At 38.2% G+C, this 15,502-nt stretch overlaps 1 protein-coding gene across 1 annotated transcript in view; it reads right to left on the bottom strand.

The window, feature by feature from the left end:
* Positions 1–10,229, bottom strand: part of TNPO1 (transportin 1) — a 42,691-nt gene extending 32,462 nt beyond the window's left edge. Inside the window, exons 1-5 of the mRNA XM_070938808.1 lie at positions 10,167–10,229; positions 9,866–9,979; positions 5,275–5,350; positions 3,755–3,904; positions 1,532–1,638 (exon numbers count right to left, since the gene is read on the bottom strand). Of these exons, the coding sequence (XP_070794909.1) occupies positions 1,532–1,638; positions 3,755–3,904; positions 5,275–5,350; positions 9,866–9,970 (438 nt within the window). The 5' untranslated portion in view covers positions 9,971–9,979; positions 10,167–10,229. The remainder of the gene's footprint in view (positions 1–1,531; positions 1,639–3,754; positions 3,905–5,274; positions 5,351–9,865; positions 9,980–10,166) is intronic.
* Positions 10,230–15,502: the final 5,273 nt, after the last annotated feature.

The following is a 15,502-nucleotide window of genomic DNA, read 5'->3' as shown; positions in this document are numbered from 1 at the left end:
GAAAGACATGCTAAGCCCTATTAGATGGTGACATTTAAGTGAAGGACCTGAAGGACACCCACCCTATCAGACAGAGCGAGGCCAGCACACACTCTCAGGGAAGAGCAGTCTTGCCAATAACCTGGCCTCATATCATGTAGGGCAGGGATCTCCAACCCCTGGTCTGCAGCCCACTACCAGGACTTGAGCCTTTTGGAACTGTGCACGCACATACTTGCCCATCCATTGCACAAAACCATCCCATGTCGTCCCGTCCCCCCCCCCCCCAAAAAAAAAAGCTGGTCTGCAAAACCGGAAAAGATTGGGTAACTCTGATGTAGTCTTTTAAAGTGACAAGCAGCTCCTGGAAAGAAATTGGGAGCTAGTGAAGCTCGTGTTATGTTGACAGTGTGTATGGCAGTGTGTATGTCATCATATGGTGAACAAATGTAACTTTACAAATGTACATTTGTACAAATGTACAAATGTAACTTTCAAGTGACCTTCAAGGGCAGAATGTGTTGCATTTACTGAACAACTTATAAAAAAGTACTTGATCAGAAAGATCAAACAAGACATTTTTAACGTAAAGGAAGAATAGATAAATAGGAATGAAGTAGAAATGAAGTTTCTAATCCAGTCTCTAGCCGAGTACGTTTATTTTTACAACAATATGCTTTCTTTAGTTAATCACTAAGATCTCCCCTAACTGCAGAAAATGTATGTATGTATATAGTACTGTTACTTTTATGGAGATTTTTAGGACTTTGGGGAGCTTTTTTTCTTCTTGTTTTGAAGCCTCTCTGGTATTGGAACATGGTGCTAGGCCCTAATCTAGCTGGGCTCTTCTTGCGAATGCAACTTATTTCTTTCTTTTCTTTTCTTTTCTTTTTTTAAAAAAATGTAATTTTATTATAACACATATATGACATTTACACAACATACAACATATAGATATCTTATCATTTTTAAGCATTGTTTCATCGTGGTCTTCCATCTGTTATTTTGTTTTTCTTCCCCTATGTCTTCATTTCTTACTTCTTCTTTTTCCCATTATAGAAAAAAAAAGCAACTTATTTCTTTCAATAAGTATTGTTAGAAAGTTAACCAAAAAGTCAAAAATAGATTAATAATATATGGAACACTATGACCATTTGGGGAGAAGCTGCCTATGATTTAATTCCTATCATACATTTCCATTAACAGGTGGAAAAAAAGAGTATACCTCTTCTTTTCAAAGAAGAGTAGCACTGTTGCTGGAGAAAAAAAAATAGAAATGAAAATCTTCCCATATCTGCTCTAAAAGATCACTGAGAGCCAGGTTGATTTAGTTGATAAGGCACCAGGCTAGAAACTGGGAAACAGTGAGTTCTAGTTCTGCCTCTAGCATGAAAGCTGGCTGGGTGACTTTGATACAGTCACTCTTTCTCAGCTCAACCCACCTCACAGTTTCAGGTAGAAAAAAAATAAAAGTAGTAAAAGTAATAATTACCACACAGTTGACCGATTCCAAATAAAAAGACATATTTAATTAGAAAAAGCAAACTCTCACCTCACAAGTATTGTAGTCTTCAGAATCAAGCAGGCTACAAAGCTTTGGTAAAAGTTCAGGCCAGTTCTGCAATTCTCCTTTTGAGGCAATGGTTGTAATCAAAATACCTTGAATTTGTTTGAAGAAATTTAAAAAAGTTATTGATAATAAGTTGCTTTAATGTAACAATATTATTATTATTATTATTATTATTATTATTATTATTATTATTATTATTATTATTTAAATTTAAATTTATATACCGCCCTACTCCCAAAGGACTCACGGCGGTGAACAGCCAAAAGATAAAATACACATAGTATAAACGTTAAAAAAATATAAAAAATTAATACATAAATCAGAATGGCCAACAGAAAATATTTAAAAACTTATCTCTTTAAGTGACTACATAAAACATGTCTGTGTTTGTAAAGATGTATATACACATATACATTTTAGACATAAATATGGACTGATATTCAAGCTGAGTAGAAAGCTAATCTGCAAAAAAATGTCCTTGTACTGTTCTCAGATTTCTTGAAGCCATAAAACATTACCTTAACGGTAGACAAGTCAATGACATATGCAATTCTACTTACAGGGGTGTCAAACTCAAGGCCTGGGGGTCAGATCCGGCCCACGAGGCTGCCCTGGAAACAGCAAAGGACTGACCCATGGGGCCTCTGCCAGTGAAAACGGAGCTCACTGTTTTCTGTTTTCACTGGCAGAGAGTTGCAGGAAGCTGTCGCAGGTGAAAACAAAGCTCAGGAGCCCATTTTTGCTGGCAGAGCCCTTGGGCCACAGGCGCCCCTGACATGAGTGATGTCGAGCTAGCCATGCCCCCCTGGACCCACACAAGGTCAAACACAACCCTGATGTGACCCTCAATGAAATCGAGTTTGATACCCTTGGGTTAGAATATACTTAAGGAAGCAATATTGGGAATGGGAAAATCTGCTCAATGGCTGAAGCTAACAACCAAAGGCAGTTCTTTGGTGATCAACTTTCACCCTTCAAATATATCTCCAATTCTACTATTGCTAATAGAGCTGATTTAATACAACAACATCTGAATGGTCAACAGTTGCCTTTCTCATCTACTGATAAGCAGAGATACTCAAAGTCTATATTCTGGAGGTAGAAACCATTATGGCAATGAAATAAGCATATAAAGTAATTTCTGTTCGTGCAACAGGGTTTTTCTTGTTGTTATTCCCACATGCTTATCCAAATTTGCTCCAAAATACCTCTCACTTTCCCCAAAGATTTGGGAATTTGTAGAATGTTTAGGAGGATCTGCTGACACAAATACACAGGAATACTGTTGCTCATTTAGGACAAGAATGGAGAACATATGGTTTCATGTCGGGCCCTGAAAACCCATTTATTTCAACTAGCTGGGCTGGCTTGAGTCAAATTTTAAATTGATTTTAAATTGGAACAGTTTTAATTATGGCCAAGATATTTAATTATTTTAATCAGTTTTTTAGATTTTGTATGTTTTGTATGTATGTCTTGTTTTTACTTTGGCTGTTCACCGCCCTGAGCCCTGAGTCCTATATTGGAGAAGGGCGGTATAGAAATTTAAACAAACAAATAAATAAATAAATGTATTGCAAACTAAAACTTCCTTATTATAAATGAGACTGGAAGACACCAAGTTGAAATATTATAAAGGAAAAAAATAAGAATTTTGCATGAAAACCATAGCATAAATCCCAAGGTAACAACATTAAAGCTAATCTTTGGATCTATGTTTGTAACAAGTCCTTTCCTATGTTTTCATATATTTCTTTCAAGGTTCTTCTATGTTCAAATCATATTCCCTGAAACAGAACAGTGATCCTATATCAAATAAAAGCAACTTTTTATACTGAAGATATTTTAAGATTAAAAATATTCTTTCTGATAATATGCATGAGGAATTTGTATTTTCATGTTATTCTACATCTAAAGGAGCTAAAATAATTGTCTACATTTTTTATCATGAAACAAATAAAAAGCAGAAGATTCGGAATACATTTGTTGGAAATAAATATCAAATAAATAATGATTATAATAGTATAATAGCCATCTAACATACCTATATCTGAATCAATCTATTACCCACACAATTATTTTTGAACAAAAGAAAAAGACCCAGTCCTTTAGAACACATTTAAAAACTGTTTGTTACCATTTGTATTTTAACATTTGTTTGTTTAGCATAAAGAAACAGAATATAAATAAATATTCATGACTCACCTACAGTGGCTCTGATTAGTGGAGAGGAATCACCAATATTGTTTAAGCACTCACTTTTAATGAAGTCAGTTACTCCATTAGGAAAGTTGTGAAAGTGAGCTTTGACATTATTCTTCAAAATAAGACCACTTAGTGATCTTGTTGGTTCATCTGTAATAAGTTTTAAAGAAAAGTCATTTAGGCTACCAGTATATATTCCATATACCTACTTAGGAGCAAGCACAATTGAAATCATGAAATGCTTGATTTCATGAAGTGCAAGCACACACAAATATGCACTATTTAATATTACAATATAATATTAAATTGTATGACTCCATAGATATATTAAAGTTTGCCAGTATTTCCCAAGATTATGTCTATGGAGATTCTCAGTTATCCAGGTCATGGTTGTCCCAAAGGTGCTTTTTCAAGAGGCAAGTGGACTTTCTGGTTTTTCTTTGAAGACGTTTCGCTTCTCATCCAAGCTTCTTGGATGAGAAACGAAATGTTTTCAAAGAAAAATCAGAAAGTCCAGTTGCCACTTGAAAAAGCACCTTTGGGATTCCTAAGATTATGTTAATAGAGGAACCTGATAGGAAAATCTATGACCTGTGAGATTATTATACCAAAAATAGCAAGTTAGAAAATTTATTTTTATAAAATAGAACAAAATAGGTATTCTGTGACAGCATATATACTACCAAGCATATACATCCAGTTTCTGTGGCAGTTTTCACAAAAGAATGGATATACTTTTACTACAGTATCTCCTGAAAAACAATGCTCTATTTAGAATTTGAGACATAGATAACATTTCAAGCTTGAAATGGATTGTTCCACTCGTCAGGATTGTTCAAAATTATATTCCAACCTACAGTTGAAGCTCCAAATGTTTCCAGAATGGTTGCAATAGAATCAGTACTTCCAGTAAAGTCAAGAGCTATTTTAAGCTCCAATTCAAAATCAAAACATTATGCATACTTCAATTTCAATTTACCAGATCTTGATGGACTATCTTCAAATGGAATGGATTATTTTTTCACTATTTAATTCATTTTTATTTTTTATTACTGTATCATTATACAAATTATTTCATAGATTCATTACACAAATTATGTAAAATGACACAAATGACATTTTTATGATGGCATTATCAAATGATATGAATTGTAGCATTTAGGTTCAATGTTATTTTATTGTATAACAGGAACAATATGGTTTTGGATTACATCCAGGGTTTTAGAACACCTGGTAATGGAAAGATATTTTAGCACAATTTTAACAATTATTAGAATTCAGGATGGTACTGTCCAATACATGTATTATATTATTCAAAACAGATTTATTTGAAAATAAATTCCATTTATTTCTAAGCAATTGTTCTTGTTCACAGAATAAAAAAAAATATTTTAGTGGAATCTAGTATGGTGAACTGAACAATCAATGAAGTCTTGGTGAATAAAGTACTTAGAGACCTTTGAAATTCTGGCCTAATTTGTCTAGTTATGTAATTACTGGGTAAAATTAACAAAACTCACCTTCAGTTTTTAGCTTTGTGAGAACAAATATCAGGTAGTTGTTGAAGTCTGGATACTGATTGAGTTGTTCCAGTTTCTAAAGTTTTGTTAAAGGTATTTCATGTAAGATATGAAACACTGCAAAATTGTATTAAATATGAGTGAAACTAATTTAAATTGTTGTTTTTTTTCAAAACACCACTACTGGAAATGCAACAATCTAATTACCAAATTTAATCAGGACCAGAACTGCCTATAGAAAGCTAATTCAAAATAGATCTCATATATTCTTACTTGCTAATGACTGGCATTTTTTATCCCAAAACTATTAGTAACACTAGAAATGGCAAAGTTCCAAACAGAATGCAAAAATGATTCTGCGTCTTTTTTCCTATGAAGAATTAATTAATAATAGCAATAGCACTTATATACTGTTCCGTAGTTCTTTACAGTACTCTCTGAGCAGTTTACAAATGTCAGCATATTATCCCCAACAATTTGGGTCCTCATTTTACCGATCTGGGAAGGATGGAAGGCTGAATCAACCTAAAGCCAGTCAGGATCGAACTTCAGGTTGTAGGCAGAGTTAGCCTGTAATACTACATTGTAACCCACTTTGCCTTCAGGAATTCAACAAAATATATGTAACTCTTTCTCCCACTGTGCAATAATAATCCTCTGAATAGATTAGGTTGAGAGTGTGTGACTAATCCAAAAACATGCAATACAGCTTTCATGGGTCAGACTTAAGACTAGAACCAGGGTCTCCCCACTGACAATCCTATGCCTTAACACTACAGCACAGCAGCTGTTTAGTATAGCACTGTTCTCTATTGGATGCACATAAAATTCTTCTCAATTACTTCTCCTATTTAAGATGGCAGATATATTCAGAGAACTTTCAAGCAGAATGAATTTAATATAAATAATATCAATCTATCTCCTGTAATACATTATTTTCAAATGTTAGTAATAAAGTATAACAAACTGATTCTTAATTGCCTCCTGGTACAGACACTCTGTACCAGGAGGAACTCTGTAAATGTTAATAAAGTTTACATTTTGTTTACATTCCATGATGTTCATATACTGAATTATCATATAACTCTATGCTGCAATCTACTTATATTATCATAGCTGTATTCAGCAAGGCTAAGTAAATATCTAAAATTACTATCTGAAATTCAAAAATAAAGCAAGCTAGTCTTTTACATAAAGTCTAACTTGATAAAATGCTGTGCTAACTTAAATGCTGTGATTCTATACAGCCTTACAAAGGTGAGAATTCAAATGAAGTTACTTTGGAGCAGACATCAATGTGTGTATTTATAACATACATATAGATTACAGTATTTTCTGAACCATGACACCAGAAAGAAAAGGCATTGCAACTTTCTCTTATACAATAGCATATCAAACATCTCTTTAAAAACATAGATTGGGTTTAAATACTGAACTAGCTTGGTTTTATTCAACTACAAATAACTGATATATATCTATTGGATTACAAAATATAATAGACAAGATTCCATTAATATGCTAAACCCAAACCAAGCAAATCACACTATGACTTACAATAGTGGTATAAATCCAGCATGTGGATAAAAAACAGGTAGAGCATGTCTTCTATGACAGTAAGCTGCAGACAATAAAGTGTAATTTTTCAATTGATAAGCAACTCAAAATACAGAAATAAGCTGTTCTAAATCAAAGGAGAAAAGCAGTCTAACAAATAGGTTGGATTCAAGACAAGTCTACTATAAAATATTTGAGGTCTGGGTTTTAGTAACAAAGTATCCTGACAGAAGATTGCTTGAGAGCATAGTCTGCTATATGGCCTACCAGGCCCTCGCTATGTTAAATAATCAAGGGGTAGAATATGCTTTGTCAACATATCTGACAGTCATATTTTTTTTTTAAACGGGGCATATTACATGTAACACATTCCAAGCTATTTCTAGAATACAGATATAGTCCTGAACTTAAAGACTGTAATGAAAACCAGAATTATCATCGTTAAGTTATGGTTTTTAAGTTGAGGCACCCACGCAACTGACCCAATTTTTATTACCTTTTTTGAAGCAATCCTTAAGCAAACCTGTGGTCGTTATGCGAACACTGCAGTCCTTCAATGAATAAATGCATTGTTATGGGCATGTGACAACAGGCTCCATTTCCCCTCCCCCATTCTCTGCTTCCTATTCATTCACCTTTTTTATTAACTATATTGATGTATTTTCTTTATTTTCTTTTTATTTATTATTCTATTAATTTACTTTCACTTTCTTTAAATTTCCTTTTTATTATTTTGTGTTTTTATTGCTGTAAGCCACCTAGAGTAGTCTTAAGGTGACATAGGTGGCAATTTAATATTATAATAATAAAATATCCATTTAAACAAAATTTAGCTATGTAGGTAATTTTCTTCTTACAACCACAATTGGAACCAGAATTTCCACTGTTAGGCAAGATGGTTTTAAGTGAGTCACGTCCGATTTTTCAAATTTTTGCCATAGTTATTAAGCAAATCACTGTAGTTATTAAGTGAAACATTCAGTTGTTAAATGATTCTTGTTTCCCCCATTGTATTTGCTTGTCTGAAGCCAGGTGGGAAGGTTACAAATGATGATCTAATGATCTCATGACAAAGCGGTATGTACGTCTAAGTCTAATTGTTATCCTGGGATAGTGCAACTGTCATAAGCATCATTATCATAAGCAAAATTTGTTGCCAAGCATCCAAATTTTGATCACATGACCATGCGGATGATGCAATGGTCATAAATGTGAAAACTGATGGTTTTTTTCAATGCCAATGTAACTTTGAATGGTCACCAAACAAATGGTTTTAAGTTGAGCACTACTTATATAAATAAATATAAAACTGCTAAGAAAGATTCTTTTTCAAGATATATGCTGGGATGATAAAATTAAAAAGTAAAAAACAGTACTTTACCCAACAGTAAAATCAACTATCTATATTGTACTTTACATAAAGTAAGACAAATGTATCATTTAGGAAACCTAAAAAAAATGTATGGTCATCCACCAAATTCAAAAGAAATGACACAGGAGTGCAAATAAATTGCTTTTCTTTGGATCTTTAAAGCAGCCATGTCTTTTGCAAAGTTGTTTTAACAGCTCTTCCAGCTTTCCTCATATGGTTATGCAAGCACAAGCATTTTAATAAGCATACTCTTCTGAATCTTTGCAAAATCCTATTAATTTTGTATTCCCATCAACAGCCTAAGGAATACATGCTAGAAAAAGAAAAATGGTAAATAAGTCATACCATATGATATGGGAGAATGACTAGATGGTATTTTTATATTTTGTATTTTCCTATGTATTCATTATCTCATATTTACATTTAAATTTCATTTTAAACTACTTCTTTAGGATGTGAGACTATTCAAATGGAATTTCATTTAGCAGGAGTAAAAACTAAAAATTCAAAGATGCCCTAATTAGCATTTAAATCTTTTTTTTAAATTAAACTACCTGGCTTTAAAAAATGCACACACAAACAAATGCACAGTATAATTACTGATACAGCAGAGGCATTTACATCTAGTTTGTACCAAAATCTACCTCACGGAGCAGCAAAAACAATTTAGAACCTAAAATTCTACATACACACGCACATTCATGATAGCACTCACCAACGTGTAAAAACTACAAGTCTGAAACAAATAACAGCAAGCTTTTTTGATGTGAATAGTTTCAGCATTTACCAAAAGCTAGGCAGAGTTTACAACTATTTTCTATATACAGAAACTTAACACTTCACTCACTTCTCTATTGCCTTCAGACTCAATGCACCAAAAGAAAACAATTTAAAAAGCCTAAAAATTCGTTTATTATTTTCCTTATCCTGAATATGATCCAGTATGAAATTGAAGGGCCAACCATAAGAACCTCACAGATGGCCAAGAATGATATACGTTAAAACGTCTCAAAAGAAAGAGATAGCTAAGGGTACAAAAGACTTATTCTGCCAGGTTTCTAAACGATCGACAAGGATCATTCGAGAGAAAAGGAGCCAGTTGGGATTTTCCGAAAGGAATTCAATGGCACAGATGGCCGGATCTACCGCTCCACTAAGGCCAGCCTGAGACACAGGCCCAGGGATAATGGTCGAGAGCGAGCCTGCGAAAGCGACCGACACCGGAGCTGCTAAAGGCGGGCCAAGCCTTGGAAAGGAAAACGGGGTTTGGCGCCAGACTCGCAACAGGTGCCGGGCCTGGGCGCAGGGAGGGGGAGGCAGAGCGAAGGCTTTACCGCTGCCGCCGCCGCCGCCGCCTACAGGCTTCCTTCGCGATTCAAAGCCCGCGCCAGGCCAGGCGGAGGCTGGGCCTGGATTACCGCTACGGTCGGTCGCCTTAGCGGAGGCCCAGAGGCGTTATCCTCTCCAGGGCTTTAACCCTCCTCTCCCTCACCCCGAAACGACAAAGCGGAGCCGACCGCTTTGCCGTCTTAAGCTCTTCCTTCCCCGCCTCCTGCGGGGTCGGAGTCATGCGGCAAACCGACCCAGGCGCTGGGCCTCGCTCTCTCTCCGGTGCCGCCCGCCCGCTCGCTCATTCGCCCTGCCCGGCTCTCTTGTGCAGGATACTTGTTGCACGGCTCTCTGCGTTGTAGTGTCCGGGGACTGCGATTCTTTGAGCAGCTGCAGAATCTGCTGAAGCCCCTGCTCGTCGGGTTTCCACTCGTACTCCATCTTGGCGCTCTGCAAAGACAACAGGAGGCAGGAGCCGCCGTTAGCGGCAGTCGCGGCGGGTGACGCTAGGCCCAAGCTAGAAGGGAAGCGCGGCGCCCGGTCCTTCCGGTCCTCTTCGTTACCCACGCCCAGCCGCCGCCGCCCCCCCCTCCCCTCCTCTTAAGATCGACCCGTTGTTCCCGCGAGCCGGACGGACCTGCTGTTCCGTAGTCTCCGCTTCGGCTGCCGCTGCCGCCTACTATGCGCTGCGCGGAGCCGACTGAGTCACGGAGAAGAATTTGCAATCTGGCTCCCAGAGCCCGGCTGCCCGTGTTCCCCTGGGTCCTAGAGCCCTTCTTACCACCCAAGGTTGTTCGTCGCCAGGGCGGCCTGGCTAAGGCAGCTCAGGGAGGGAAAAAGCGTCGAAGCCGAAGAGAGGCGATTGAATAACGCGCGCGCATCTCTTCCTTAACAGCCGAGGGAGGAAGTCTCTTAAGTCGTTTGAACGAATGGCACCTACGTATGCCATTAGCCGTATGCCATTAGCCTTAGCCGTGGGACTCGAACGCTTGGGGCAGCCTCGATGGAAGAGAAAGCATCCCCCCCCCGCCTTTCACACCAGCTCTTCCGTCTTCTCCAGCAAAGCCTTTCATTTTATTGTGAAATTAGTAATTCAATCCCAATAGGAAAAAAAACCGCTTTTCTTTAATAGAGCACTGAGGTTTTTAACTCTTTCCTGTGCAATGCGGTTGTCTGCTCTGTGGGCCACATTGTGCTTGTTCTGTGTGACCTGCTTTCAAGGAAGATCATCATAATAAGCTTATTAAATTTATATGCCACCCGACTCCCAGACACTCTGGATGGTTTACAATTGCTAAAAATATTTAAAACAAAACAGCAATACGAAAACAAAAAACAAGACGCAGGATTTCAGCTTTTTTTCCCCTAGAGGTTTGGGGGAAATGGTCACAGAGCTTGGGCCTTTCAGGTTACTGAAAACTATCCCTGAAGTAAAGTGCTTTTCTCTGGCTACAGTCACACAATGTCTGTCTGTAGTCTATTTAACCATAGTCTATTCAACTCTAAATTCTCCATTTAAATAACACTTTGAAGTAGGAGCCAAGCATACTGGCTGAGTTCAGCAACACAATGTGATATGTACAGATAGTCCTCCTTTACCTACAATTGGGACTGAAAACTAGGTCATTTAGATGAAGCAATTCTACTTGAAACCTGCCTGTGCTTATGATCTTACTTCAGCTTTCCTTTGCTTTTCAGATCTACAAAGATCATAAAGGCAAAATTGGTCATAAAAGTTTTTCATTACAGTTTTCACTGAATGCTTGCTAAGCAAGGACTACCTATAGTAATACATTTTACTTTATTTTGGATTGCATTTTATAATTATTGTAATCTATTTTTAATAGTATTTTACATATACTATTCTGTATTTTTATTAGCTTGTTAATTTATATCCCACCTTTCCTTCAGGAGTCAAAGTGGCATAGCACTCGTCCCATTTTCCATTTTACCTCACAACCTGGTAAATTAGTTTCCCAGTTAACTTGCAAATTGCCAAAGTGAATTTGAACCCGAGCATCCCCAGTGCCAGTCCACACACCCAAACTAGGGTTGGTTAATTAGCTCAACAAAATTTGAAAATTCTACCTTTCAAATCTGGGGAGCCAAAACTTGTTCAACCAAGATACCTCAAATGAGCTAACTTGCCAAATGTGTCCAAAAATCAAGAATCATGACTGCCATGAAATTGAAATTTGGCAAATTTTATAAAATATGATCTAAAATTATTATAAAAGTTTATGATATAATACAAATTGTGATTAAACTTTCTTGTGGTCAACTGATATTCTACAGTCCAACAGGGACCACTTTCAAGGCAGATACATCTCTGAATATCTCCCTAAATTTTTAAGAACTTTTCAACTACATTAGAAGCTCTGCCATTATTGAAGGCATTGAAGAATCTGGTAAGGAAATATATGAAATGATGACTCAGTGAATCATGGGTTGTCTAGTAACAATTATAAGGCAAGAACCTGAATCTATGATATAGCTTAACTTTTACAAATGTAATTCATTCCATAGTATTTTTGGAGTATCTGGAGTATTCACATTTAAAAATGTTTTAGAGTGGTGTTGGCGAACCTTTTAGGCACCGAATGCCAAAATGGGAGCGTGCTGAAACCGGAAGAGCAACTCCTTGGTGTGCACGCGCGGGAGCGCGGAAAACCAGAAAACCAGTTCCCGTGCGCGCATGGAAGTTGAGCTTCCAGTTTCCGGCGTGCTGGTCACCTGGTCTTCCAGTTTCGGGCACACCTGCCTATGCTCCTTGGTAAATAGTCTGTCAACATAGCTGCATGAAGGAAGGGCATGATTGATTGTCATTTTTGTGGTCATTGTATAGTGTGTAGTATAGTAGTGTAGTGTAGTGTAGTCTAGCCTAGCCTAGCCTTTATTGTCATTGTACAGTATATCATATATACAATAAAATTGGTTTAGCCTCTGGTGCAATCCATAACAGAAAATACAAAACAACATAAATAGTATAGAGAATAATCCCTATACATGTAATTCGGGGGGAAAAGTCTAGTCATACGTTTCCATGTGTGTGTGGAGTGATTGTGATTGTGTTTAAGAGTCTGGCAGCCCATGGGTAGAAGCTGTTTTTAAACCTGTTTGTCCGGCTGGCTATGCTTCGATATCTTCTGCCCAATGGTAAAAGCGAAAAGAGACACTGGCCAGGGTGTGAATCATCCCTAAGTATCTTCCTTACTCCGCTGAAACAGTGAGACCTGGCAATGTCATCTAATGGTGTTAGACGGCAACCAATGGTTTCTTGTGCCAAATTGATCACTCTCTGTAGTGCCTTCCTGTCCGCAGCTATTAGACCAGCATACCATATTGTTATACATTATGTGAGGACACTTTCTATCGTAGACCGATAGAAAGACGTCATTAGCCATTGTTCCACCTGATTTTTCTGCGGGACTCTAAGGAAATGAAGTCTCTGTCTTACTAACTATCAGGGATGTGTGGCTTTTCCAGGTGAGAGCTTGACTAATGAGCACTCCCAATAATTTAAAAGAGGAAACCCTCTCCACACACACACCCTCAATATACAGTGGGGCAGGTTCCTCTGTGCTTCCAGAAATCTAGCACCATCTCCTTTGTCTTGCAACTTACATTTAGATGTAAGTTGTTTTTGAACACCATATGGATACCTTCTGGACTTCTTCCCCATATGCTGATTCATCCCCTCCAGTTATAAACCCCAATACTGTTGTGTCGTCTGCAAACTTTATTATGGTGTTAGATGGATTTGAGGATATGCAGTCATATGTATACAGTGAGTACAGGAAAGGGCTGAGCACGCAGCCCTGTGGGGAGCCTGTGCTGAGCTTCAGGGTGGAAGATGTCAGAGACTCAACCCTTACTGTTTGTGGATGGTCCATCAGGAAGTCTTTGACCCAGTCACAAATGAAGAGAGGGAAATTCAGGTCAGTCTGCTTTTCAATGAGAATGCCTGGTAAGATGATATTCTATAAAGAGCATTCTGACAGTTCCCAGATTTCTTGAGGTGTCTCAATGCAGTATGTAAACCAGTGGCGATGGAGTCTTCTGTCGATCTGTTGCTTCTATAAGCAAACTGGTGTTGAACAAAATTTAGTGGAAGACCTCTACCTGAGGTGTTGTAGAACCAGTGTCTCAAAGCACTTCATCACTAGAGATGTCAGTGCAATGGGTCTATAATCATCCAGGCTGTTTATGGCTGCTTTCTTCAGAACTGGAATGATTGTTCGCTTGGCTGCTTTCAAGCAAGATGGAACTCTAGGCAATTGCAGAGAGATGTTTAAAATCCTTGTCAGGACCCCTGTTAATTGGTCAGCTCAGGTTTTTACCACTTTCCCCAGCACTCCGTCTGGACCTGCACCTTTGTTGGGATTTACCGCCTTTAGCATAGCTCTCACTTGATGTTCACGCAGGGTGAGTGGCTGGAGATTAGAGGGCCTTTGACCTAGAGCCATGGAGACAGTTCTCTTAACCTCAAAGCAAGCGAAGAAGCTATTCAGCTCCTCCACCAGTAGGGCATCAGTGTTGGCTGTTTTCATCGTATTTCCCTTATAATTGGTTAGATGTTGCAATCCCTGCCACACCTGTCTTGGGTTATTATCTGCCAGATGCTTCTCTACTTTTTGTTTGTATTCCTGTTTAGCTGCCTTAATGCCTGTCCTCAAGTTTGCCCTGGCCTTGTTGTATTTGTCTTTATTTCCTGCCTTGAAGGTGGAGTTTCGGGCTCTTAGAAGTGATTGTACCTCTGATGACATCCAGGGTTTATGATTACTGTAAACTCTAATGCATTTATTCACTGTTACATTGTCTGTGCATGTTTTAATGTACGAGAGTACAGCATTAGTGAATTCTTGCAGCCCCAAATGTTCAAATATACTCCACTCAGTAGTCTCAAAGCAGTCCTGCAACTGGCAGAGTACTCCCTCTGGCTAGATTTTAACAGTTTACCTGACTGCCCGTATCCTTTTCCTAAGGGGGATATACTTTGGACACAATAGCAGAGAGATGTGGTCAGATGTACCCAGATGGGAGAGGGGGATTGCTGTATATGCCTGTCTTAAGTTTGAATACATATGGTCTAAAGTGTTCTTATCTCTAGTGGTACACTGCACATACTGCACAAACTTAGAAAGAACAGACTATAGGCAGGCTTGATTAAAATCCCCAGCCATGACAAAAGCGCCTTCAGGGTAAGTTTGCTGCTGCCTCTCAATGGCGTCATGTAACTTAGAGAACACTGTGCTAATATTTGTATCAGGTGGAATATAGACAGCGGTGATAACTACAACAGAAACCTCTCTAGGTAAATGGAGAACAGTGTGTATAAGTAACTCTACTGTTAGTACACCACTCATTATGTGTGAAAATACAAAGTCTTCCACTTTTGCTTTTACCGGAGTTGCCATTTCTGTTGAAGTGGTGTGTGGTGCAGTTAGTTAGCTCCACTGACGCATCCGGTACAAGTGGATGAAGCCAGGTCTCCATAATATTCATCACACAACAGTCGCGAATAATCTATTCGCAGCCATCCATAGCTGTAGTTCATCAGTTTTGTTGACAAAGGATCTAGCGTTGGTTAGAAAAATACTTGGTAATGCTGGTCTCCGAGGTTGCTTCCGCAAACCAGCTCTGCATCCCCATTGCTGCTTCCTCTCTCTTCACTGTCGACATCGCCTCCCAGACCCAACAACAATCCATGGAGAGCCTGGCAGTCTTACTATATCACTTGGTATATTACGAGACCGTTGGAAGTCACTGGTAATATTTAGTCGACTAGAAAATCCAATCTTTAATAACTCCCCGCAGGTATAGACTAGTTTTTGCCCACTCACTCCACTATAACACCAGGAGCTCAAAGCTGTAGCGTCTACGCGCGCCGCCATCTTGGATGTATCCAGGGCTTATAGTTCAGGTTGAATCAATTCCACTATTCCAGCTATATAGCTAATGTCTGAATTGCTT

This window comes from Pituophis catenifer, unplaced genomic scaffold, assembly GCF_029215685.1.
Source record: "Pituophis catenifer annectens isolate HBS135680 unplaced genomic scaffold, rPitCat1.0.hap2 SCAF_2, whole genome shotgun sequence".
In the NCBI taxonomy this organism is placed as follows: domain Eukaryota; kingdom Metazoa; phylum Chordata; class Lepidosauria; order Squamata; family Colubridae; genus Pituophis; species Pituophis catenifer.
Note: the sequence above shows the minus strand (reverse complement) of the source record. Positions and strands in the feature narration are given on the sequence as shown.